The 27,658-nt window shown below is 39.0% G+C and overlaps 1 protein-coding gene across 4 annotated transcripts; it reads left to right on the forward strand.

Moving 5' to 3' along the window:
• Positions 1-2,163: 2,163 nt before the first annotated feature.
• On the forward strand, positions 2,164-26,619 carry LOC145486783 (bromodomain adjacent to zinc finger domain protein 2B-like). 4 transcript variants are annotated; one of them, XM_081465490.1, is made up of 41 exons: positions 2,164-2,479; positions 2,831-2,940; positions 3,150-4,829; positions 6,192-6,255; positions 6,918-7,032; positions 8,040-8,132; positions 8,758-8,881; positions 9,892-9,984; positions 10,559-10,651; positions 11,205-11,279; positions 11,561-11,622; positions 12,064-12,129; positions 12,701-12,745; positions 12,939-13,004; positions 13,098-13,160; positions 13,319-13,396; positions 13,928-14,039; positions 14,891-15,024; positions 15,411-15,521; positions 15,973-16,082; positions 16,258-16,332; positions 16,735-16,990; positions 17,479-17,538; positions 17,689-18,781; positions 19,283-19,355; positions 19,489-19,571; positions 20,059-20,240; positions 20,634-20,688; positions 21,149-21,251; positions 21,603-21,661; positions 21,874-21,907; positions 22,426-22,564; positions 23,084-23,173; positions 23,423-23,479; positions 23,718-23,830; positions 24,074-24,113; positions 24,288-24,503; positions 24,952-25,025; positions 25,548-25,629; positions 25,755-25,843; positions 26,187-26,619. In XM_081465490.1, the coding sequence occupies exons 2-40, from the start codon at positions 2,868-2,870 to the stop codon at positions 25,827-25,829; spliced, it is 6,216 nt and encodes a 2,071-aa protein (XP_081321616.1). In that variant the 5' UTR covers positions 2,164-2,479; positions 2,831-2,867; the 3' UTR covers positions 25,830-25,843; positions 26,187-26,619. The 4 variants fall into 4 exon arrangements, with proteins under 4 accessions (XP_081321616.1, XP_081321617.1, XP_081321619.1 ...); XM_081465491.1 differs by having other exon boundaries at positions 2,831-2,934; XM_081465493.1 differs by lacking the exon at positions 10,559-10,651.
• Positions 26,620-27,658: the final 1,039 nt, after the last annotated feature.

Below are 27,658 nucleotides of genomic sequence, written 5' to 3' on the forward strand. Positions count from 1 at the left end.
CTAAATCAGTGTTAAGTTGGGAACAAACCCAACACGTTTATACAAAGCGGCCTGGTTAAACTGGTTTACTCCCTTCGCGCTAAGTAGGGGTGGTTCAGCCGGAAATCAAGGATCAAATAATTGAAACAACAACTTTATCCCTACTAAACTTCCCTTTGGATCATAACTTCAGACGCGTGACTCCTGATTCGCGACAAAGCTTTATATCACGCATTCTCTAAGAGGCACCGCAAGTCACGCTTTGAACAAATTTGAGGTAACTTGAAATATGAAACCGGCACGTACAGAATAATAAAATGAGAGCATCGTTCAGAAACGTGCTAAAACAAGTTTTCCCACAATAGATCTTTCTCCTTATTTGTTAGGTTTAGAAATATATGAGATTTACGTTTTCAAGCAGTTATGTGTGATTAATTTGAGCAGTGTACCAGCGCCCGCAGAGCAGGAAGAAAAATGAATGAATGAAAAAAAAAAAAAAAAATATAACAAATACAATTTTGAAAACAATAGGAATTGCATAGTATGCGCTATCTACAAAATATTTTTACCTTTGGCAAACAATTTTCAACCGAAAAATAATAAACATCTACCAAGGGAATGGCAGTATGTCTATTTTGCTATTTTTAATCGGTCTGATCAATTTCTACCACGGCATTCAAATTTACTACATGTGCGCCCGTTTTATTGGACCATTTGCCTTATTTTGCTTACCTATCTCAAAGGAAATTGACTTAGCCTGGGCAAAATTTGCATTTCCAAAAAGACAGGGTTCTTTTCTTTGCTGTGTGTCTTATTTAATCCTTTTCTGTTCGTTTCTAAGGGTAAGCGACTCCTGGTTTGCCGAGGGCTTTGCTTTGTCGACCCGATCTCGATGGAGCTCCAATTAACCGCTTTGTTTGGGTTTTCTGGATTCTGTTTTTGTCTCGTTTTGACAGTTGATGAACGAAGTGCATAAAATGCAAATATGTGTATTGAATTCTGACCAATCAGCGTACGAGAATTCAATAGTTTTACGGGTAATGACTCTGTTATTTAACAGTCGCCGCGGACTCGCGAGTTCGTAATATTTTTACATCCCTGAGAGAATTCATGTTCTCGAGTGTTTTACATAAATCAACTTTTCATTTCGCGGAACCAATAATGCGCGGCGTCTCTGACAGGAGAAAAATTCTTTTCGCGTTCGATCGATGGCTGGATGTTTTGTAAGATCGGAAAACGGTGCAAATAGCCTCATTGAGTTATTGTTACTGTTTGTATACTGTTCCTGTAAAATTCCTGCCATCGAAAGGAAATAAATTTCCGCAATAAAACCCTACCTGACTGATATGTTTAAATAATGAAAAAGCCGCATTTTTTAATTGTTACACGTCTACGCTGTTTTCTTTGAATCTTGAAAACCAAAACTTGTGTTATATTCGCCTAAAGCGACAATATTTTCCTCGGTAATTTGAGATTTGGAGGGCAAACAACTACTTCATTTTCCTGTCCTGTGGCGGAGTCTGTAATGTTCAAGGTATTTCACATGGACTGTTTGATTTTCGCCGTGTATTCGTCATTTCTAACTGTATGAAATGTTCTCTTATATATTTAGATCATTTCCACACTAGTTGCGTCCCACCATACTGTGATCTTGTGTATTTTTAGACCACCGTAGCGGGCTAAACCACTCGGACGGGGTACGATTATAAAGTTCCTCAAACACCACCGATTACGGGCCGATCGCTCCAAATCATTACACAATCGAAATAACTTCGCTCGCGTCAGCAAACACGGAGAAGAATACCACTGAAAGTTTTCAATTTTGAAACGTTTGATTTTGGCAAATTTACATAGTCACAACCAAGGGTTTTCCTTCAGGCTCCATTTTTACCAACCGGCGAATTTCAAGGCAAGTGTTTTCGCTGTCGTGGCTAACTTTAAGTTCGTGATCGCAAAAGATTCCCTCAAGGAATGCTAAATAAGCAAAAATGTTGTCTACGAAGCTTTTCCGGTCGCCGACTGGCGAGTATTCGAGGGGAGGAGTAATGAGATGAAAGTGGTAATTCTTTACCGTAACTCGTGGCGTAGCGAGTCAGTTTACTTTTGATTATTTCACGAGGCATTGTTTTACAATTCTGTGACGTCACGTACCACATGCGCTTTATGCTTTCCTTCGCCCTTCTTTCCTCAATATCGCACCAAACAACCCTAAAAGGTAAATTTTCATGTTGATTCCAAGTTTCGCCGCTTTCTTCAATACTCCATAGTATTTCGAACTTCGGAGACTCTTAAGTTGTTCATAAACTAGATTTGCACACGTGTTGCAGCATTTCCAGAGCTCGATTTGCAGGTTTCTTGAGCTTTCGAGACTTAAAATTCCCTCAAAACGCCATCCAAAATGGCTGTTTTTGTCTTTCTCCGACGAAGGCCAGATGATATGTAGGGGACAGGCTAGAAGTTACAGAAAAAGCTAGAAGCATATCAAGAACAACTTTTGCCGGTAAGAACTCGATTTTAATGTATTTCCAGGCTTCCTATCCTTATCAAATAGTTTGTAACTTTCCTCTGCGAACTTCGCTTGAATTTTGTCGTTAAATTCAGGGCGGGGAAATAGTCGGCGAAGCAAATCGCTTTGGTGTGGAATCTTGACGGTTTTTTCAACTTTGGTCGATCGAACAATACTCTAAAATAGTTTTTCTAACAGTTGTAAATAAACATGTGTATTAACAACGCATAATACGTCCCTTATAGCTCGATATTCCTGATTCGGCGTAAGCACGCATTTCGTGGCCACCAACATACCTATTTAATCTATTGTTTCGTCCGTTGACATCGTATTTCTAATCCTCAGGCATAGCTGCAAGTCCTTAATACCTCGCAGCCCTGGAATGGATCCTCGAGATGTCCCAAATCACAGTCCCGCACATACACACAGCTTTTTCGATGGCAATCCAGGTGATGGTGTGTTTTAACGTCCTGTCTCGTTCAAATGGTTTCCTAGCGTTATTTCGCCGTTACAAATCAAACCTCGTAGAGATTTCGTTTTCGTTGTTTTGTGATCTTTCTTCAAAGAATGCTTTCTTGAAAGTTAGCCTGGTTTGTTTCAGAGTTTTCGTAGTTTAGTCTCTCGGTGCAAACTGGTCACTCGTCTTTTGAATCTTTTGTTGTAGGCCATCCAAACACGGTGCTTCGTTCACCCCCATTGTCCCACGATCCTTCTTATGGAATGCATCCCAGTGCGTTTTCTATGATGGGAAGAAGACCAGGTTTGCCAGACTTTAGGGGGTCTTTAGATCCAATATTGGGCTCCCAGAGCAGCCTGACTTCCCCAGGGGCACTGCATGGTTCATTAACTGGTGGTGCTGGCAGCGCTGGTTGGTGGATGCCGCCCCATCCTCACGCCCACGGAATTGCACCGGAATACTTCACAAGTCACATCCCTGGAAGTTGGCTTGCCCACGAACATGACTGTACTCTTGCCAATCATGACAGACTTGAAGAATGCTTATATCCATCGGCCAGGTCCAGGAGTACTATGATGAATGGTGTCAATTCTTCTAGTGTTTTTGGAAGTGGCTCGGGAATATTTTACCCTCCACCCACAAGTCCACAGTCTATGCACAGTTTTGTTCATCAAGCTAGTCCCACAACCAATAACTCTAAAAGTGGACTATCACATTGGAGTAGTCATGGCAACCATGATGGAAAGGGCGTTCTTGATCTGGGAGACAGCCGTGATCTGGACATGATACCACGATTGAACAGAAAACTGAGTAACTGCAGTGAAGAAGGTAATGATAAAGACAGTGAAATGAGACCGAGTGATGTGGTATCACATCACAAAGAAAGAACAAAAGATGCTAAAATTGAAAGAACAATGGCCACCAACAACATTTCTGAAAATACAGACACAAGATCTGGAAATAAATTGCCGCCTGAACGAAATTCAGAAAAAAACAGTTCAAACATTCAAAAACAGTTGGATCACTCTGAGCATAGTGAAAAGAGCAGTGTTCAAACTCATCAAAATAGTTTGTCAGTGAAAAAGAATGAAAGTAAGACAACAACAAGAATTTCAGAAGCGGATCACTTGTCACCAAGTATTGCCTCGATTTCGGAACCTAGTAAGTCTTTGCCAACACCTCCAAAACTGCAAAAAGTGAAATCTGGCCCTCCACCTCGACTGCAAGTGCCAACTTCAATTTTAAATAAAACTGAAGGAATTGTTCCCACAAAACCCGAACCTCACATTAAAGCAGGAAAAGCGATTTCCTCTTTACTTAAAGAGGAAATGTTGAAGCCTACGAAAAAAGTGGTTACAAACTCGACAAAGGCTAAACAGGTACTATTGAAGGCAGATACAAAAGAGAGCGCAGTCTCTGGTGAAGTGCAGAGCAAGTCAAAAAGTACACTTTCAGAACAGAAATTGGCAAGCTCCTCAAAAGGTTTACCTGGGGTTGAAAAGCCGACATCTGGCCCAGCTCCAAAACAGCCAAAGGTTCCATCAGGTAAGCCACCTTTAATAGCACACTTCCGCGATGTAAAGTACAATGAGGATAGCAGTGATGACGACACTGACAGCAGCAATGTAAGTAGTGGCAGTGAAAGTGGAAGCGGCAGTGATGACGAAAGTGAGGAAGGCGAGGAAGGTGAAAATGAAGTAGACAGCAGCGGCAGTGACACTGACAGTGATGGCAGTGATGAGGAAGAAGAGGGAGGGGAACAGCATGATGATGACGATGATGAAGAGGATGAGGATGATGTTACTATGGAAACCCAGGAAAGTGGGGCATCTTTTGAGGAAATACCTTATTCTTCAAGCAAAAGGAAAACAGATCAAAACTCTACAGGTAATTAAGCACAATTTAACTTCGCAGTAAACTTGAAAGTGTTATGTACAGTACCTGGGATTCCTCTGATTGGCTGTTAAAAAGGGCAACGCTTGAGAAAAAAAGTTCTTGAACGTTAAGGATCAAGGACATGTAAAATGTCATGTTTCATGAACCTGATACAATGCAGCATACATGTTGCTGTTTAATGAAATTGCTAAAGTTGTATACCGCATGCAGGACTGAGGTTTATAACTGGCTTTGGTTTTAAGTTCAGCTTGTTGTTTGTTTTCTTTGTTTTTCAGATTATTACTAATATAAATATGAGACAGTGAGACTCTAAACTTGCTTGAAATATTTCATACAGAAAACAAATTTAAAGCTGCATGATACAACTTTTTAGCAAGAAATGTTTTTCTTGTGATTATAAAGTTGCACTTACATTGTCTGATATTTAAATATGAATTTCTAGTTAAACAGTATAGAGAGGAAAATGCATGGGAAAGTATAGATACAGAATATCTCTTCGAATGTTCAATGCGATATCTCAGAGTGAGCGCAACACATGAGTGAGTTACAAAGTTCAACATGTGAAGAGATCTTCCATATCTTCAAGCAACCATGTATTATTTTGTTTATTATATAAACATACCGGTAACAGCATTTTTGACAATTCTCCGAAGATTTCTGACCACTTTCCGAAGATTTCCAAAGATTCCCAAAAAATTGTCCAAAGCCCACATCAGCGTTTCTGAATATTTTCCGAAAATTTCAGAAGATTACCAAAGATTTCTGAAGGTAATGGAAGATTGCCAAAGACTTTCAAGGAAGATCCGAAGATGTTTTGATCATTCATGAACAAATTTAAGTACAGTTTAATGGTCAAACATGACATCAGTGAAGTCATCAATATCTTTACTAGTGAGGAGATGGAAAATACAACACCTGAGTCCCGGATGTGGTTCCTATGAATTTTACGAGTGGTGAATTTTATTTTATCGATTACACTTGAACTTTAAAAGTAATTGTGTTTGGTGTCAAGGATCGAAGGGTTTTTTAAATTGAGACAATTAAACTTTATGTAAATACATACATGTGATTGTTCCAGTAGGAGCAGCAAGAATTTGCTTGGCAGTTTACTGGGAATCACTATCTTATGCACTTAAAAAATAATGTCAAAATGTCTGGCGTTGCTTGTGATTAAACGCTTTAAATTTTTGTCTGAAACAATAGAATGCAGTAATTGGATTGCAGTTCAATTGTTATCTTAAGCTCTTTAGAATGTATTAATCTGCCTGATTTAGATACATTGCAACTGCATGCATGTGTCCAGTTTTCAATAAAACAGTTCATTCATTTACATCTTGAAAAAATTTGTTGTAGGGACTCCTAGAAAAAGACGTCGAGCAGTGGATGAAGAAGCAGTCCAGATTCCTCTAGCTAAGGGGTACATGTGACAAAATGCTTCATAAATTGTTTTTCTCAAAATAGCTTTACATAATCAAGTCAATTAACTCCTACTAATGCTTATTTGAATGATCATTTAAGAAACTTAAAATTCCATAGTTTTTCAACTCCATGGTATTTTTAACTATTCTCTGTTACTGACTGCAGAAGGTATTGTATATTGTGCTCTTCTAAGGAGACTTGTAGTATGTAGTGAAAAATCCCAAAGTAAGCAAGAGGATTATCTAGGAGCAACATTTATTTCACGATAAATGCCAAACCAGTCATATTCAAACTTGTATGAGATTGTTAAATAGCTTTAATCTGTTTATTATTGAATCAAATTGAACATTTTTGTTCTGCTTATCTTGCTTTGAAAGTGCTCAGCTACTCTATTTTTATTTCTCTCTGTTATCTTTAATTACTAACCTTGCAGATTAGAAATGGAAATGAGATATTTAATCAACTATAAATCTTAGCTTTAAACAGATCACAGAAGTGAATTTAATATATATTAAATAGTTTGCTTTAATCTTGTCTAATTTTGAATATCCATGCGTGTTTTATCTTTCAAGTTCATGAGACAGAATATTTATTTATTGTCTAGAACATATTGATATCCAGACTTCCTTTGATAAGTGGGAATTGTGTTTTGTTTTGTAGGTGGCGACGTCAGACCCGCCTTCGTCAAGTTGGTGCTTCTGGTGGTCTAAGAGGCGATGTGTACTATTTTGCTCCTTGTGGGAAGAAACTTCGTACATATCCCGAGGTTACCCGAGTGAGTATGGGGAGTATAGCTACTTTGCCAGTGAGAACTTGATTTAGTATGTTCAGGGCTCAAAAAAAAGTACTATCTGGTCATCCAGGACATGTAGATTCTCCTGCTGGCAAGTACATGTAACTTTTCATTCTAACTTGCTCGATGGACAACGGCTCAGGCAAGTCATCTGCTAAAACTAAAATAATAAAAAAGTAAACTAAGACCTGGTAGAGAAAGCAAAATTTGAGAGCTGCTTGTGCAAAGGGAAAGCCTGAATTCAATTTTTTTTTCAAGTTCTGAGTTCAATGTTCTTTATCACTGCCAATGATCAAGCCAGTTGAGGAAACAAATAAAAGCTGATCATGGTAAATTCCAGCAGTACTCAAGACTCACTTCTAACAATTTAATATGGTGGCATAGTGACTGCTGACATGTCAGGTTTTATTGGCCAAAACAATTTTGACTAGTCAGGTTTTGGTGTAGTATTCTGTGCATACCTCGGTACTGCTCTTAAGATCTGGACTTGAAACTTTTATTAAATTTTTGGTATTAGAGAGGTTGACTTCAAAACAATTACAAATTCAAGCTGTCCACATTTCACCTTTACCTTTGTGTTTAGTTTGAATCACATGGCAGCTACCTGTATGCTGAGTTTGAATTTTTTCAAATACTGTAAGAATAGCTGTTTTTACAAGCTAAAGAGACTAGAAGAAATACATGTAGAACCTACATGTACAAGCCAAATTGGAGCTTGGACAAAGCTGCCATTTCTGTCTTTCTAAATTTACCAAGTTAGAAACTTTTTGATTGCTTTAGCATAGGTTTGCCTCAATCTTGTTCTTTCAACTGATACATACATTTACTTCCTGGTTGTCTGTCACTCAGGTGTTAAAAACAAGAATTTCCAGCCATAATCATTTTTGAACAGGCATTTTTCTGAATTGGAGGTAAAAACCAACTCAGGAAGAGCCTATTGTTGTTAGTCTTTAGGAATTAAAAAGAGATTGTTTTTTTTTTCCCCATAGTACCTTAACAAGAATGGCATCACTGATGTAACTCTGGAAAACTTCAGTTTTAGTACAAAACTCCATATTGGAGAGTTTCTGGAATGTAAAGAGGTTTGTTGGTTTTGCTTTAATGCATGTGCACATTTAGTGTATCTAACACATTATACTATTCCATTAAAAAACTAAAATATGGTTCTTGTGTGAGTGTTTCAATGGCCATGTTCCTTGTTGATTGTAATCAGTCAGGCAAATGCAATAGGCCATTTCCAAGTGTCCTTTTGCCTCTGCATCAACACGAGTCTAAGTGCGAAACCATTCATATAAAAATGAGTTCTCCTTACCATTTCATTTTCATATAAATCAAAATCATTTTCATAAGAATAGTTTTGCACTTAGACTTGTTTTGAAACAGAGGCAGAAGGGAACTCGGAAATTGCCTTTTTGGGTGCTATTGGAAGAACTTGTCAAACAATTAGACATATAGTTCATTGTTAAATGTTGATTTAACTTTTCTGGTCTCAAGCTTGAAATATTAACTCTCCTCACTTCACTATTATGTTAGTTCATCTGGAGAATCTGCTTCTGCATCTGGTCACCCTTCTCTTGGTCTAGGCTCATGGTTTTGTTTATTCTCAGCACCTATCTTGTTGACAGCACTGTGTCTTGTACGGAGAAGTTAGACATGTGAGATGAATACACTTGAAACTCAGTGGATTTTTATCTTGTTTCTTATCAGGGATCTGTTTTTGAACCTCTGCCGGAGGAGGAAGTTCACAGAAGAAAACAGGCTGAAGAGGAAAAGAACCGAGCCAAAATGGAAAAACTAAACAAAAAACAAGAGAAGAAGCAAAAACAAGCTGGTATGATTTAACGTACTTTGTTAATTCTTAGTATAAAATAGGCCAATTTTGAAATGTTAATAAAAATGATAGCACTGAGGCTTAGAGGGTTAAAACAAAAGAAGAAAATTTTTATTTATGCCTCAGCCTCAACATGATTTCTTTAGCTTTAGTCCTCTAAGCCTTTGAGCCTTGTTAGAAAAATTTTAGTATTTTGAAATTGGCCTGTCGAACACTTATGCATAACTTTTGATTGATGTTTTGCTGAGGTAAACTGCTTACATGTTACAAGTACAGGGTGATGTGATGTAGTTTGATCTTTTGTGAAATACAGTGTGTTACTTAGGTGTGAAGTATTTTGAATTTGTGTAGTAAAAAGCTGAAATATTTCTGGTTATTTTAAGCAGCTGTAAAGGTGAATTGTTGATATCACTTATATCACTTAATCAATTGAGGAGAATAAAGCAGATTACACTGATGATATTTCCTACAAATTATGCATTTTTTCTTTGAATTCACACTTGCTTTGTTTGCAAGAATGAATACTGAAAACGATAGGAGATCACCATTATTTACCATCTGTGTGATACTGATAAACTTTGCGAATGTTTACCAGCCTTCTGATTGGTTGATGTACGTCTGGGATTGCCAAGTTTTTAAATATCTTTTTGACAGTTAACTGTCCAGTTCAGATTGTTCTGAGGAATCAAACTATTAACTGATTGAGTTGATGAGAAAAGTGTAATGTTGGATTTCTCACTGGCACATGCTGCTGTATCTACCTCAATAGGGCTCCAAACACCTTCTACATGTATCTTGATAGTGTACAGCTAATGTTCAGTACCTTAGATGAAACCCTTCAAGTCGAAGCTACTGAGGCTCTACAAATGAAAATTTTCTTCAAGCTTTGACTCCCTTGAGAGAAAACTGGACATGCGCTGTCTGCCAAAAAAACTTGCTTCATACTTTTGCAAAGGTTTGAGTTGTGCTCCAAATTTGATTCAGTGAAGGTGATTTCAATTTCACTGCAGAAATGGTACAGAAAGCTGCGGAAGCTAAACTTTTAAGAAAGGCTCAACGGCAAGCTGCCATGGATGCTGCTAAGATGGCCAAGAGAGAAAGAGGTTAATTAAGAGTAATGCTAATTTGTAATGGTAATAGAACTGAGTGGATGCAATTCAGAGAGTAACCCAACAAGTAACACTAAAAGCAAACCGGTGTTAATTTGGAGGCTGATTTGAAAATGCTGGTACAATTATTCCTGAATTGTAAGACACAAAGTCCTATTGCCAATGAATCATATCACTAACAAAATTCAAGACTCAGAATGCTTTATTAGCCTTTGTTACCAAAAAACTTAGTTATGTTCCATTGGTTCTACTGACAGAACCAACAAATCAATGGAAATATTTACAGCAGTTATAATTGGACACCTGTGATGTGTGTGCTCCAATTTACGGCAATTCAGGTCTGTGGAGAACCAATCACAATCAAGAATTTTGTTATTGATATGATTAATGCTAACTTAGTTATTTAACAGAAGCATATGCCATCAATCATGTAATGTGATGGTGTGTGCGTCACAAAATAATTCCAACATGTGTGTCTTATCAGGACGGTGTCACCTGTCTTAAGACACGCTTGTCCACTTAATCTTGTACTTAACATTTTTGGCCATGTCTGACCATTTCATTTCAGAAATGGCCCAAAAAGCAGCTGCAGCTAAACGACTAGAAAAAGTGCAACGCGAAGCTGCTTTGGAAGCAGTTAAGATGGCCAAAAGAGAGAGAGGTGTTTATTAAATTCACATATTTATGGCTTGCTGGCATTGCTTTTAAAATTTTGAGAGTTTTAAATAAAATACTGTTGTGCAGGCATGGCAATATTATTGTAAAAATATTGAATAATATTTGTTTTGTGTGCTTGTGTCACTGTAAACCACTCCCAGATCAGTGATGTTAATCATTCCAAATTTAAAAATTGTTGGAAATCATCATCAAGTTAAGACAGGTTTGGTATGTCATTCTCGTCAATGGTTTATTGTGAAGCAAGCGACTGTATGATGTTTCAAGTGATGCTGGTGTCATAAGAATTCTTCAGAGTGTTTGGGTTTGTCATGTTGTTCGTTTGATGCAAGAATGGTTTTTCTCTGGCATCAAACTGTGTCTTTGGATGCAGCGGTGTAAAATGAGCTTCCCTGTTTCATTTCAAGATGTATCTGACGAAAGAGACTTGTGTGGTGTTTGTTGACGTATCATGTTCCATGTTACAATATAAATGTTATTGATACAAAATAAAACCTTATCACGGTACAAATGTGACGCGTCTGCTTGATTTCTCATAGCTGAGGCAAGGATGCGTAATAAGGCAATGAAGCGAGAAGCTCTACAAGCAGCACGAGAAGCCAAAAAAGAGAGAGGTAAATAATGCATAAATAGATCTTTGCTGTTTATTTTTCATGGCTGGGTTGCCAGGATTTGCCAGCCATGGGAGCATCTAGGAGCTGGCTGCCAATAGTGCAAACTCCTGGGTGTCTCGGGTACCCAACATCCACTTTATGAGGCAGTTGTTAAGAGTGTACCTGTATATTGCTACTTGCCCTGCAATCTCTTAAGTCCAAGTGGCCATATCTTTTATACTTTTTGAAGCGATGGTATTTAGCAGACTGATCTGACAGAGTTTACTTCTTTTTATTTTCAGTGAGGATGCTTGCAGAACAGAAGCGGCTCGCTAAAGAGAGGGCTAGAGAGCAGAGGCAGCTGGTGAGCTACTGCATATAATTCTTCCTGTTTAGCTTGTTTCCACAACTGGCAAAGCTCCTAATGTAGTTAAAACTTTTATCAGATAGCATGCTTAGGTGACATGGTAGAAACAACAGTGACTATAAAACCAGAATGCAAAGAAACTTGTGTTGAATAGCCAGGGTCTGGTGGATTTCATAGCTGGTCTTGTGGGTCTGTCCTGATGGGTAAACTAAGGTTTTTTTGGGAACGTTTTTCAAGACATTCAGATTACTTGCAAGTCTGTGGAAGTATAATTAAGAGATTTTTTTTGGGGGGGGGGGGGGGAGGGTGGGCCGAGTGAGAAAGATTTGCAGGCTTGTTTATCAAATTAACTCTTGAAGGGCAAACATGGAGATTGGTTTCCTTTGCACCCTGTAAACATTAGTAGTCATACAGACTGGTAATTGATCATTTCATCAGGCTCGTCGAAAAAAGAAGGAAGATGCAGCTAATGCCAAGTATGAAGATGCCATGAAGAAGGCAAAGGTAAAGAATAGGCTGTGGGTCTAGTTCTTTTAGAAAAACAAACTTTTCTGTTTAGATTAGGGAGCTTGAGCAACAACAACAGAGATGCTGAGGATGATGCCTTGTCCAAAATGAATTTATAGTTTACCAGCAAAATTTGCAATTGTCTAGTTCCGTTCAGTATGCCAATGGCTCTAAAAAACCTGGTCAGGCTTAATAAGCAATGACAGTGTTCAATTCCAAATGGAAATATAAAAAATTAGATGTCACTGCTTGCGTTTCTCAAACTATGCAGAACTTGGTCATTTCATATTCTTGTTTTGGAGAGGACGGCCAAGAAATGTACAAAGATTTATAATGCACATGCACAGCCATTGTTCTGCTCATTATACCTTTTGTTTCATGACATTCTCGTTGCTGTCATCGTCGTGGTTTTCTTAAGCTCCCTAATAACTTGATTGTGGTTTGACTTTGAAGCAGAAACTAAATATGACATATTACACAATGTAATGGAATGTCATGTCATATTTCCTCTCTGCTGAAAGTGTCCTTGTTTGAAATGGCGTCTCTAATTTTCATTGTTTTTATTCAGGAAAGGGAACTTAAACGACAACAGGCTGTCCTACTTAAGCAGCAGGTATGTAGTATGCTTTTAAAAAATGTTATTTATAGTTTGGCCTGAAATGAGGCACAATAAGATAAAGCTTGGGCAGACTTCATACACAAACTAGCATACAATCATGTAGAACTTTACTTTTAGTTGTCTAATAGTACTTCTACTGTAAGGTTGTTTTTCACTGGATTTAGCTTTGCCTTGATCTTTGCTACAGGAAAAAGAACAGAAGAAACAGCAGCAAATGATGATAAGAGCAATTGAATCTCAAAGGAAACAAGAGGTGTGACATTCATATGTATTTACCTGATGTTATAAAAAAAACCAACACCAAATAAAAAGTTGAGAAGTAAGTCTCTGTCCTGCTTGTTTTCAGGAGCGTGAGAGATTAAAGGAGGAGAAGAAGATGGAAAAGAAGTTGTTGAGAGAGAAAAAACTTGTAAGAAATGTGATTGTTATATCTTGACCACCAGTCACTTTTTTGTTTAATTTGCTGTTCTATTGCTATAAATGTAGAGGTTGTTGTCCACCTACATTTGTGTCATCTGTTTCATACATAAAACCCTCTTCTCATGTTTGGATAACAATCTTTTATAGGAGCAAAAGAGAAGAGAAATGATCTTAGCTCGTGAATTAAAGAAACCAGTAGAAGACATGGTACTCAAGGATAGTAAGGTAATAATTCATTTTTGAACTGAAAGAAGATAAAGTAAAGCCATGAGGGCATGTCGAATGTGCCCTAGTTTTGAACTCTAATTGGAGTGTGGAAGGTGTGGTGGCCTCATGGTTAGTGCATTCAACTCTGGATCGAGCAATCTGGGTTCAAGCCCTGGCCAGGAACATTGTGTGATATGTTCTTGGGTAAGACACTTTACTCTCACAATGCCTCTCTCCAACCAGGTGTATAAATGGGTACCAGAGAACTTAATGCTGGGGGAGGGGGGTAACCGTGCGATGGACTAGTATGTCATCCAGGGGGGAGACTAGTTGCTTCATGCTACAGAAGACGAGATAAGCTCCGGCCTGATGGGCAACTTGGCTCAAATACAGACTACCTTTTTATTATAACTGGATGGTACTGTTCATCAGTTTCACTTGTGTTCTCACAGTTGTCACAGTTTGTCAATTTATCATTAAGTTTACAAATTCAGCTTTCCACTATATACTATACAGACAATAAATTAATTTTCAATTTTTTTTCTTAAGGCCTTACCTGAGTTGGCACGAGTCTTAGGTCTTCAGATACCTGGAGGTGCATTTGCAGACTTACTGATGGTACAAGAATTTGTACACAATTTTGGTGAAGCTTTAGATCTGGGTAAGAACTTATTGAGACTTCTCAATGGCTACTTTCTCATTTCATTACTGATGCATTGTCAAACAGACAGGTGATAACAATTTTGAAAGTCAAGAAAAAATTGAAATTTGCAAATGAAGAGAAAATGTACTGAGCTTAAAGCTAGTTTTCGGATGCACCCTTAAACAGAGTAAACAAATTGAACATAATATAGTTAACAATCTCAGATATTAGGAGGCTATCTAGTTGGCTTTTTGCAAACTTGAACTTGAGACTGCCAAGAACAACTCCAGCAAGTTTCAGGATGAAGGTCGTGAACCAGGGATTACAAAACAGCTGCATCAAATCAATATGTCGGTTGCCTCTGTCAGTTGGGGGAGATTGTCTTTTTATTGAAGCATGACCAAATTCTTAGAACTGACAAAAAAATGATATGCCAAGCTTAACTACCAAATGTAAGTCCAGGAAAATTGGAGCTCCTTAAAGCTCAGTTGAAATAGATGACAAGGGCAGATCCAAGATTTAACAAGGGGGCGGGGAGGGGGGGGGGGGGTGATGGCTGGTACCATGGGGTTGCAGAATCAATGATGCATGCTCTCCAAATGTTTCAGTTTGAGAATTGGAACCTAGTTAAAACTTGTTACACTAGAAATACTAGCTATACCACAAAGTACAAATTACAATGAGGTACCTGTCCAGAGAGTTTCCCTTTATTTCTGCCATAATCAATTTTGTTTTATTTTTGCTTCTCCAAAAATGGTTGCTAGCCACCCAATCTGCCCCCTCCCCCCAAATCCGCCCCAGAATGATAACCACTCCCTACACCCTCACCATGATTAGTGTTGCCCTGAACATTTTATTTTTGTCTTCAGATTCTTCTGAGATCCCTTCTTTGTGGGAGATGCAATCATCCTTGTTAAACGACAGCAGTGAGGATGTTCTGGTGCCTCTGTGTCAAAGTCTACTTATCTCTGCTTTAGAGGATCCAGGATGTGAGGGACCCAATGTGAGTATTAAAATAGTGTTTGGCAAAAAAAGTGCATGTTGTCTTCTTTACTCTGTCCAGAGCAGTTGAGTTAAAAAAAGTTTGGTCTGCAATGTATTTCTTGTCCCTTTCGTTGAAGTCTTTAACACGTCTCAATTTCAGCGATATTCCTTTTTGTAACTCTGGATTAGTTAATATGTTTAAGTTCAGTCAAATTATATTGCCTTATGTCAAAATGGGATCTATTCTAACAGGCACTAACAGATACTAAAGTTGTAAATCACCAACTAGTAAAAAAATGTTGTCAATGCATTGGCTCTTACCAAGTGAACATGGATTTGTCAAGTGCAGCATCATAATACATGTAGTATTAAATTGTGACTGGCATTTTTGTCATCTTTCAACAGTCTTTTACAACGTTAGGGGTTGCATTAGCCAAGGTGGAGCTGAATGAGGCAAATTTCTCAGAAGTTCTTAGACTTTTTATATTGTCAAGAAATGCTGGAGATCCACACCCGGTGAGGAACATCATTACTTGAAAATTTTTTTAGCTGCTTTTATTTTCTTTCACACTTGCAAACATTATGTTTGAATATAACTGATTTCTGCTTTCAATATAAAATAAAATAATAACATAATAAAATCCTTGGTTACCCACAGTGTCCATTTCACATTGTGCTCTTTTTACAGAGCTTTGCAATATAATTACAAAGAAAATTCTGATAAAAAAAACATAAAATGTCAAAAAATATCAACGCATAGTCTATCTGAAACATGTTACAAGGATGACAAAGAATCATCAGCTTGTTTTGATATAATTATCCAAACTAAGAATAAGAGAAATTTATAAGGTATTGACAGCAAAAGAAAGTCATACAGTTGAACCTCCACTAACGGCCACTTCTTTATGCTCCCAGTGGACAGTCCATACATTCCCTGCCATACTAATTCTGTTATACTATCTACCAGCTCTCAGATGCTTTGCTGAGCACCCCATTCCAAGCCCTAACAATGTCAGATAAGGCTGGAGTTATGGCTTACCTGTGCAATGAGCTGCTTTGTAGCAGAACTATCTGCAGGTATGTTCATTATAAGTTTTACTTCTGCTGTACTATAATTTAAGGTTACTGCTGTATTTACTGTTTCTGACACAGGTACTGCATCAGAGATTTACCGTCACTGGTTTTAGTCTGTCTAATTGTGTCTAATAGTGTTAATGTCAGTGTTGTTGAATTTTTACTATGTATTTCTCAGGGAAATTGAAAGCAGCATCGAACACATGTCCAATTTACGGCGGGAAAAGTGGGTGGTGGAAGGCAAAATACGAAAGTAAGTCATTTACGTATTAATGTAATGAAGTAATTATTCATGATTTCACTTGCAGGAATTACTTGGGAACACAGTAGCTCTCATTTGATGGTGTATTTTTTACCACAAGAGTATCTCAGTATTACATATCTCTAATCTTTTGCTCTACAGATTGCCAGAATAAAACTTGTCATGAGAAGTCAATGGATATAAAACCATGAACAACTTAAATTAACTTGCTACTTCCCTAATATAATGTGAGGAATATCATTAGCAAGAACTGCCCATCACTTTCTCTAGAAAACAAGGCTTCCAAAGTCTACTGGAGGGCTGCTTGGTACTGTTTTTCCTAATCTATAGTTCTGTAAGAACTCTTAATATTAAGATCAATGAGAGAAACTTGTGATTTCTTGTCTGATTCAGGCTGAAAGCTATTCAAGCTGAAAAGTATCCAGTTGTAAAGGTGAAGAAACCTCCAGGCCGTCCGAGAGCTGATGTCAACATTGCTGACCCTGAGGGAGAGAACAGCAACTCCATAGCTGATGACAGTATGCAGGGGAATGAAGAAGATGAGGAGGAAGAGGAAGAAGAAGAGGACGATGAGGACGATGATGATGATGATGATGGGGAGGGAGGTGGTGACGGAACGCAGTCCAGTGAGGAGTCTGAGGAAGATGATGTGAGTGAAGATGAGTTGTCATTGTGATCAATGTTGAGTCAGGAAGGAGCTTTCTGCTAGACTATTATATTGAATATTTCACTTGCTGAAGGCTGTCGCTCCAGAACTCACATGATAGGTTACATTAATCAGCTGCTGAACACCCAGGGCTTAATGTCTTTCATTAAGGTTGACATACACCAAGGGACATGTCACAGTGATAAAATCATAACTACATACACCAAAGGAAAATGTAGCAACGATATGTTGCAGCAACACTTCCTGTGGCTCAAGGGTATGTGTTGTGTCAAAATGTAACTGATAGATTTCCTTGTGTGTTTAGTACATAGAGTGTATGTGAGGTTTTCTGCTGTTAAAGTAACATGTCCCTTTGTGTGTGGCTACCTTCAGGCTTCCATGCCACTCTATACCTCAAAACTATGAATATGCACAAGAAAAAAGTTAAAAGAAAAACAGAAATTTTAAGCAAAGGAAATTATATTTTTTAGGATGGAGCTGAGCCCACAACTCAAGAGGAACTTGAAAGGAGGCTGAAGAAATTTGAGAAGGTGAGAAAAGAATGTAGAGTGACTACTTTTAGTTTTTGTGAAATGTTCTTGTTAAATGCCCCTCTTGCATTACTCTATTTTTAATCCACAATTTAACTTGGCTGCATTGAAATAAAGCAAATAACACTTAATTTAAAACTTACCTTACAGAAACATGCAAAGTTTCGTTCCAAACTGTTTGGTTCCTCTCATGCCTTGCGAGCACTTTGTCTGGGTCAGGATCGGTACAAGAGACGTTACTGGATTCTGCCTCATGGAGGAGGAATCTTTGTTGAGGGAATGGACACAGCTGAAAAAGAAATTGTCCTCGACTGGAAACCCGAGGGTGAAGACATCAATCACTCTGAGGTCAAGCATGAAGGAATGCAGGTTGACGGTGTAAAGGAAGGACAAAAAATAGAGCCATGTAGAGATGCAGGGGCAGAAAATCACACAGGAGCTGACGCAGGCTTGAAGTCTCCAACAGGACTTAAATCTCCTCTTAAATCACCTGTTCGTTCTTCCTCGGAAAGTGTTCTCAAAGCAGACAATAATACAGGTATGGCCTCATCAGGCGACAACAAGGTTGAGGTAAATAACCATCACGGAGGTTCACAGACCCAGCCCGCTCAGCCAAAGCTCCACAACACACACATTACATCTGCAGCAAATAGGAATGCTTTGGAAATCCAGAGAATTGAAAACCTCTTTAGAAATGAGGCATCAACTTCTAAGTCTGGCTTCACTCAGCAAAAGCATTCTAATGTACAGCGAGCTCAGGAAAGAAATTCTTGGTTTAGTCTCCTTCCACGCATGCCTTGCGACGAATCTTCACTGACTCTTTCCCATACCCACAACAGTGGGCACTTTGTCCCCACGTACAGTAAGAGAGGTGATACAGACATTATGAGTGCGCCTCCATTGAAACGACCACCTGGTCGACCACCTAGGATTTCCAATACAAATTATGAAAGTGCAAATCGTCAAGCTGGCCCTAGCTCTTTGTCACAAGGTGTAGTTCATCAAGCAGCCACCATTCAGTTTCTTCCTCAGCTACCCATGAAGAGGCCCCCTGGACGGCCACCTAAGTCATCTTACCAAACTTTGAACTTGGTGTACGTGGATGGGCATCCCCAGGGCAATATGCCGACATCTACCTTGGCACTTAGCACACAGTCAGCTTCAACTATGTCACTGTCATTTGAGGAGTTGAAGAGGAATGTACTGGAGTCCCTGATGCAGGAACCTGCACCAATTCCACCTGGTAAATGATTATACTTACACTTCATTAGTAAAAATAATTAAGTTTGGAACTTGAATGTATTACTCTTTAGCCTGTTCTTGTGCTGAGAGTGCCAAAGAACAACACTTTTAATTAAGGAAAATTTGAAATGAACAGCATGATGTTAAATTACTGCTCATTGGTAATTGGTAAACACCATGTGTACAAATGATATTACTACATGTTGCTGTCCTCGGCTGAAATCCTATATTCATGGTGCTAACTCAATGAGCAAAAGTGGAAGGAGATATTGTTAGTGGTACATCTTTTAAGTAATTGGATAAAAATTGCTACAATAGGGATCGGCACAATAACAAAACCAGTCCGCAATTGACCCTTGATTCCTGGTGAGAACTCAGTTTTATCTGTTTGTCCAGTGTCTGCCCTTCAATAGTGAGCCAATCTAAATTATGTTTTGCCTTGACATGTGAATAGGTTAGTTACAAGGAGAAGGTGTTATTGGTTGTTTTGTTCTTTGTTTAGAGTTGCAACATGGCTGGTGGAGAATAACAGAACCATCACAACTGAAGGAACTTGTTAAAATTCTACACTCAAGGTAAGTGAAACAGTCGTGCTCAATTCTTATTCCTTTTATGACTTACCATTCATTTTCCACCTTATAACTCCTCTTTTACAATCTGCTATGGTAGTTTTAAATCAATCTTGTTTGGCATTCTTTTGCTGTGCAGAGGAATAAGAGAAAAGATTCTTCAAAAGAATTTCCAGAAGTATTCAGAGTATGCCAACAGCTCATGTACAAAGGGTGATCAAGGTACGTAAAGTTCTATGTAACAAAAATGTCAGTAAATTGTGATTATCTCTGGCTTGTGCAAAGCCTTGTGTTAATTTTGTTTTAAAACCTTGCAGTGACGTTTGCTATGAGGTGAAGTGGCCTTGCTTATTCCATTGTTTTCTGGATCAAGAGGTCCAGGATAAAACTCTGGCAGAGTTCATTGTTCTTTGGTCTTAAACAAGGCACTGTACTCTTCATTGTTTCTCTCCACCTAAGAGTAGAAAAGTAAATGCCTGTTGAAGAGGAACCAGACAATTCTTTGGGGATGATGAGGTGATCTCAACCAGAAATTGAAAGGGGGGGGGGGGGGGGGTCATGATGCAATACCTTCATGCTGCCACAAATACAAGACAAAAGCATGGACATAACAATTTAATTAAAGTTGAGTTCAATTCCTTGATCATTTCATAACTGAATATTTTCAATTAACAAGTATCTTTTGTTTCTCTTTTCATGAAAACTAAAGTTGAGAGTGATTCGGATGATGACAATGAGACACCAGAGAAGTTGTCATGTTCTGAGAAAAACAAAGGCAATCCCATTGATGATAAAATGTTTCCTGAGGTAGCATTTGCGGTTGACAAAGCTATTCTTAGAGAAGTTGAGGAAATGGAAGAGAAAGTATTTCAAGCAAGTTTGCAAGTCAAGGTAATTTTTAATAGTTTTTTTCTGAAACTTTCAGAACCTCTCCTGTTTACATATAAAGAAATAAAGTAAATAGATCTTGCTCTACAGGGGACTTTTCGGTGTTAAAATGTTTTTAAAATGTTTTGGGCAGTTTTACTGCTGTTCTTCTGGCATTGTATTTCCAGCTCAATATGGCATGTACATGAAGTCTGGTACAACTGATCGTCAAGTAGATCCTGAACAGTTTCAGTTGGCTTTGCTGTATCAATGGCAATGTTAGCACGATTAAGAAGTACTGACGAAAAAGCGAAAATTCAAGCAGATTGTAATTGGAATGGTTGAGGTGTCCACTCATCGGATTCTCTCTTTACTGTAAGGTTGTTTTAGCTAAAGTAGGAAACTTGTTTGTTTCAGGGCTGGAGGTTGCCTTCTAAAGCTTCAAAGGGCCTTAGTCATAATCCAATGTCTGGTGAGTGAATCATACACTTTTATAGGTTTTCCGGTAAAAGTTTTAGAAATCATAGCTTATATACTGTTCAAGGATTTGCCAAATTGGTATTCAGTGTTTGTATTGATTAGGATTGTGTAACTTTTGTAATGTTGCATGGAATAAAATTGGTTTTATGATCATTATTTATACATATATGTTCAGTTGTGGTGATCTACACCGAGTATTCTCTAGTGCTAAAACTTTGGCTCCTTTGGTGGTGCAAATAGAGTGAGTTTGCAAAATAACTGTTGCAGAATGTTAGCCTCATTACATGTATGTCTTTTTTGGATCTACGTACATAGCACCTTGTGGTGGTTCCTCTCAAGCACTGGCAGAATTGTGGCATGAACAGATTACCTTTTCCATATGTTTATCTTTTACAATAGATTGTTTTCCTTCTTCTTGCTTTAAGTATTACACTTCCTTTTAATTTACATAGAAACAAGTTCTGAGGACAATCCATTAGCAATTGCAATAACAAGACTGCTGGCATTGGAGCAGGCTATAGAGAGACGCTATCTGAAGCATCCCCTGAGAAATGAGTAAGTCACTGCTGCTTTATTCCATCCAGTAATCAGCAAGACATTTGTGGCTGCAAGTCAAATAGGCCATTACTGAACTGGAACTAGCTTGTAATGGAGGCTCAAAAGGGGCTAATATCAATAAAAAGAGATTAATGTCATTTGCATGTGAAAAGACTCCCCGCATTAGCCTCATTTGCAAGCTAGTTCCAGTCCAATACCAAGAATATGAAAATGGTCTAATCTTCAGCAGGAGTTTAGAAAGTCTTTGAAAAAAATGAATAGAATTTAAAGGTTGAATGTACCATTTAACATGTGAACACTAATTTCAAATTCAGGTGTTAAACTGTTGTGAATGTATATTTTTTCCAGTAAACTACACATTCCTGCAAATATTGGTACAGCAGCTGCCCCAGGGGAGGTACCTACGGGTAAGTTTGTTTCTGTCAACAATGGTTTTTTTGCATGGGTCTTGTTTGGAAAACTTGAGTTTTCTTGGTTCTGGTTGATTTATTTGTTTATCCCTTGTGGAAAATTGTTAGGTGTAACATTTTGGTCACCACTATTTTCTTTGTTTTTAAATTGTGATAAGATTTTTTCAAGCAACTTGTGAATAGTTTTTCCATTTGTTTTATTTTTATAGAGGATGGGCAACCAAAAGAAGCAGAAAAGATGGAGTAAGTGACATTTATTTATGCATTTGATTTTGAATCTATGTTCCACAGTATTTACATAGGGCACTTTCCATTCAATTAAAATTCCGAAATTTTTAAAACAAGGACAAATGGTACGGAAATTTTCTGGGAAAGTTTTACAGAAAATTCGGAAATAGTTGAATTTCTGAAAAGCGAAACATTCAACCGTAAATTTTGGAAATTCCAGGTTAAAATCAAATGGAATGGAAACTACTTTTATGAAATTTCACAATAATTGGGATATACAACTGTACCTTTCAAAGGTTGTCTTCTTTTCCAGAAATTCCGGAAAATGTTGTTCCATTTGCCACAGGAAATTTCTGTAGATTCACACGGGAATTTTTCATCAAATGGAAAGGACTCAAAGTCTTCAAGGTTTCTTTTAGTTTTGGTTATCCTGGAAAATTGTTTCAAGTTGAGGAAATTCGAATATATGGTGTTGTAGGAATGTGAAACAAATTGAAATTTGTTGAAACTTAGAGTGGTGTTATCATTTGTAGGGTTGATATGGAAATGATGACCCCTGCACTAAAGATATGGCGTAATGCAGTTGTCACCTCACAGTCTGCCTCTCAGCTGGCCATGTGCCTGTTTATGCTGTATGACTGTGTAGCCTGGGAAAAGTCCATCATGAAAGTGGTAAGTGTGTTGAAAACTACTTGTGTTGAAAACACCGGGTTTAGAGGCATGGGTGTTATTTTTGATGTGCATCATGTGTAGGAGACGATAATGATGATGAGGACAATAATGTTGATGTTGATGATGATGATGATGACGATGACGATGACGATGACGATGACGATGACGATGACGATGACGATGACGATGATGATGTTAATGATGATGATGATGTGGCCTGTATAAACAGACGTATAGCACTCTACGGAGCTATGCCATAATTATGGAATTTTTCGGGTCAAATCTTGAGCAGAAAGGGCGGGGTGGGGGATAAATTGAGCGCACCACCCGAGACGTGTGTTTACTTGGGCTTTGGATGGACTGCCGAGGCGACCTCTGTGTGTTGGAGAGTAGTGGGTTTGGAGAACAGCACTTGAGAAAACTGATGATACTTTCCAGGCAGCAAGGCCTGCAGAGTGAAACTATACAAACAAATTTGTGTCTTGTTTAACTTTTTTTTTTTTTCAACTTTCCCTCAAGTTCTGCCAGATTTGCCGCAAAGGTGATAATGAGGAGTTACTTTTGCTGTGTGATGGCTGTGACAGAGGCTATCATACGTACTGCTGCATGGTGAGTCGCGTGACAGCATTCAAGCTAAGAATTTAAATAGTAGACTTCTCTGTTTTTAGAATTTTGAAACTTTTGAAGTTTAGCGTAGTTCCTTTGACATCTTGCAACAATCATATAGCAGCATGGTATTCCTTCAAGATATTGTTTTCTTTGCAGTCATTTCATAGTTATTTGGTTTGAGTTTGAAGTGTTTAATGTTGTGTGGACTCCACGACTGTTTCCGATTAATTGCATTGTGTTTGTCCACAGCCCAAGCTGTTGTCGATACCCGAGGGGGACTGGTACTGCACTGACTGCATTGTTCTGGTGAGTATGCGCGTTACATCAAGCCAGTTAACATTCCCTTGTTGATTATCTCATGTATTCTCCTAACCTGGCTTCTTGGTAGTGCGTTGATAAAGTAAGATGAAATAAGGTTTTCATAACCCGTGGGCAAACGTGTAAGCAGTTTCTAGCGTCACTTATTTCTTCAACGTAGTTTCTAGTGTTGACGAGTTGGATTTTGTCTCGGTGGTCACATTGTATTTGTCTGATGTCATTTCAGGCCGCTGGGGGTGACAATTGCTGTATGTGTGGCGGAGCAACAGGCAAGATGGCCAAATGTGACAACTGCCCAAGGAACTTTCACTTGCAGTGTCTTGAACCGCCACTTAGCAAGTACGGATTGCTGTTAAGAAACAATAGGCCATTTTCGAGTTGCCTTTTACCTCTGTGTGAAACCGTTCAGATGAAAATGTGTTCCGCCTAGAGGTTCATTTTCATGCAAATCAAACTCATTTTCATATGAAAGGTTTTCTACGCGGACTCGTTTTGAAACAGAGGCACAAGGTAACTGGAAACGTTTTGATCTTTCTTAAGCCGTTTGTTTTCTTTGCTTACCTAATGAACTTATCTTTGTAGGGTTCCGAGAGCATCATGGACCTGTCCAAACTGTAAAAGAGTAAGTTTAATGTTGTTCTTAAATCTGTGTACTTGTAGTTCTTTATTCTTTCTTGGTGCCGAGTTTAGGCTCATATAACCCTGCTCTCCTGGGGAAAAACTGACAGTGAAGTACAAAGGACGAACTTGAATAATTTCCGCTCGGTAAAATTTGATCTTATTGTTGTAACCGTAGAAGCGAAGCAAGCCACGCCGGAAGCGGAAGTTCAAAGAAGAGGATGACGAAAATGACGACAGCCGGCCTCTCACCCCTCCCCCTAAGGAAGAAGTACGCCCACATGCTAACCGGAAACAGGCTTCCAAAGACATGGCACCGTGCCGCATGATCTTAGCGGAAATGGAGAAACATGAGGATGCTTGGCCGTTCCTGGTTCCGGTTAACCCTAAACAAGTGAGAGCCATGATCAGGCGTTTTCTAGTTGTTTGTCAAAAGTTAGCCCTTGATTTCAATTTACTCGTGGACGGCGGAGAGAGGGAGAGGGGAGGGAGAGTATACTGGCCGTCCCTCTATTTTCTCAGATAGGGGAGCCGCCATTTTGAATACCGTGACGAAAATACTCAAGGAACTGGGTACGAGGTGGATGAGTGCGTGAATCAATATGGCGGCTTCACGAGCAAGTATTGCAGTTTGTCGGAAAAAAAAATGAAGACTGTTCACAATGGAGGGGCGGGAAGAGAAGGAGAGAGTAATAAAGACTGGGAATAATATATGTTCGTCTGCTTTTGCCCAAAATCTTAAGAGCACAGTCTTTGTATCGACTTCTTTGTATCGTATTTAGATTCTCACGTTAACATCTTTGAAGCCGCTAGTAATTGACATGCTCTTTGTGTTACTTTAGTTTCCAGAGTATTACAAGATAATAAGGAGACCAATGGATTTCCACACAATGAAGATAAAGCTTCGTGACTGTCAGTAAGTGTTATGTATGGCCCTTTCTGCATGGTTTAGAATTTCCTTCAAATCGAAGAAAACGTAAGTGACGTTTTTTCCGGGTTCAAAAACGCCAAAAATGAATTTAAACCAAACCAAACCAAAAGGGAACTACATTGAGACGGATTTAGCAAGATGGGTCATATTTCTTCATTATTGTTTAATGTGGACTGTGTAAAGCGGTCAGTGTGCTTAGCTACACCTAACTAGTTCACAAGCATGCCACTTAAACTGAAAGAAACAAATATATCAACTAAACATAATATGCTGAAAATCTCGACTGATGGGAGGCGGACCAGTCGGCTATTTACCAATATGACCGAGGAGTTGAACTGGGGTCTACCAAGAAACAACTCCAGCTTAGTGGTCAGAGAGGGACTTGGACCCGCGACCTTCGGATTACAAGTCCGTCGCCCTAACCACTCGGTCACGCTGCCTCCTCCACTGTTCAAATGCTGCTGAAATATTTTAAAAGTTGTAATCACGGGCTAATCTTATCAACAGGTATCCAGGACCCGCTGATTTTGTGGATGACGCACGAACAGTTTTCTTAAACTGTGAAGAATTTAACGAGGATGACTCGGAGGTGAGTCACGTGACTTACAGTGGAGCTGTGGCCATCGGCGCTCAATGCTGGAAAAATTCCTCGATACACTAAAGTCCATTTGATTAATACGTTAACGATCAAATGTTTCTCTTTTATTTCTTTAGGTTGGTCAAGCTGGCAAACGACTTTTCCAATTCTTTGAACGACGCTGGGAGGAACTGGCTCCAAACAGCGACTAAGGTTGGGAGGGAAGGTACGAATTTGCTTTTAGTTTCTTGGCCTTCCCACAAGCCTGCTCGGTAGGCGTATTTTTGGCGCTCGAGTATTAGTCTGCCATCTTGGATTTGGTAACTGTGGAGGGTTGGGGCGAGGGAAAATTTGCCGAGGGAGTAGGTGAGCCCCATTCCTCTATCGGTTTAGCATTCAATTACAATCCAAGATGGCGGCATCGGGAACCTGGTTTATCGAGCGTTCCGTTCCAAAATAACGCCTGTTCTGCAGGTTACCTTCTCATCCGCGACCAAACTTTCTTCCCCAGGTGAAGTTTCCTTTTTGACTTACGTGTGTCTTTTTCTTCTTTTTTTTTTCATCAACAGATTTACTGAGATGAAATGAGAATAACGCACGTGGTTTCAGTAGTTTCTTTTGTTTTTTTTTTTCTTTGAATGCATCACAAGCAGAGGTTTAAGAGTTTGAATGAAGTGAGAATTTGGTGATCATGATGTTATTTTGGGGATGGAGATAATTTTTTCGTTAATGCAAGTCACTGTTGGAGTTTTGTACCGAATAATCAATAACTATGTAGTCGCTAACTGCCACGTCAGTTGTAATCTGTCAATCAACAGAAACCTGTAAAACTTGTACATAAAAGGATTGACTAGTCAGCCGACAATACGTATTTAAACCAGTTAGGAACCGTTCGTACCCACAGAGATCAGTCAATGGAGTTTTAAAGTAAACGCTTTTGTATGACATTTTTACTCTTGTAGGCTTGATGAAATAATAAAAACATGTTTTGGCTATTTTTAACTGCTCTCGGCTGAGACCATTAACTGTCTGCCACTGTCATGCGCGTGACTTGGAAGTTTGGTGCCCCATCCACACTACGCCGAAAGAATTTGAAAACGCTGTTTTCCGTCCACACTACGCCGGAGGAATTTGAAAACGCTGATTTCCGTCCACACTACCCCGGAGGAATTTGAAAACGCTGTTTTCCGTCCTCACTACCCCGGAGGAATTTGAAAACGCTGATTTCCGTCCACACTACCCCGAAGGAATTTGAAAACGCTGATTTCCGTCCACACTACCCCGGAGGAATTTGAAAACGCTGTTTTCCGTCCACACTACGCCGGAGGAATTTGAAAACGCTGATTTCCGTCCACACTACCCCGGAGGAATTTGAAAACGCGGTTTTCCGTCCACACTACGCCGGAGGAACTTGAAAATGCTGTTTTCCGTCCACACTACCCCGGAGGAATTTGAAAACGCTGTTTTCCGTCCACACTGCGCCGGAGGAATTTGAAAACGCAATAATCGGCGGCCATTTTGGATTTGCGTTTGAGGAAACTCGGTCAGGGAAATCACATGATTATCGTGACGTCATCGTTTTCGAAAAGCCTCGTTTTCAAAATGTTTTCTGTTCACAGTAAAACGTAAAACCGGCGTGTTCAAATTTCTTCGGTTTTTAGAGCGTTTTCGAAAAGCTACATTTTCGTGACGGATTAGTGTAGACGGATCCCCGGGGGACGGAAGGCCTGATCGGAGAAATAAAGCTCCTACGGTGTATTGTGGACGGGGGCTAATACCAATATGAAGAATACTCATTGAATTGTTCACAAAAAGTAGCTTGTGAGATAAATCAGAAAACCTTGTTGCAGCGTTGCCGCGATCAAACGTTCAACTCCACTTCTCTTCGCGCTTTCAATGCTACAAGGAAAACTTGGCGAGACGTTCAGTCCGCGGCGTGTTACAATAGGCAGTTCAAGTGTATCTTTCGTCTAAGAAAAAATTGCCTTGTGTTAACGCAACTTTTATTTCCAAACGCGCGCACACATTCCTGTACTTGTTA

This window comes from Orbicella franksi, chromosome 5 (assembly GCF_964199315.1).
Source record: "Orbicella franksi chromosome 5, jaOrbFran1.1, whole genome shotgun sequence".
NCBI classification, from domain to species: Eukaryota; Metazoa; Cnidaria; class Anthozoa; order Scleractinia; family Merulinidae; genus Orbicella; species Orbicella franksi.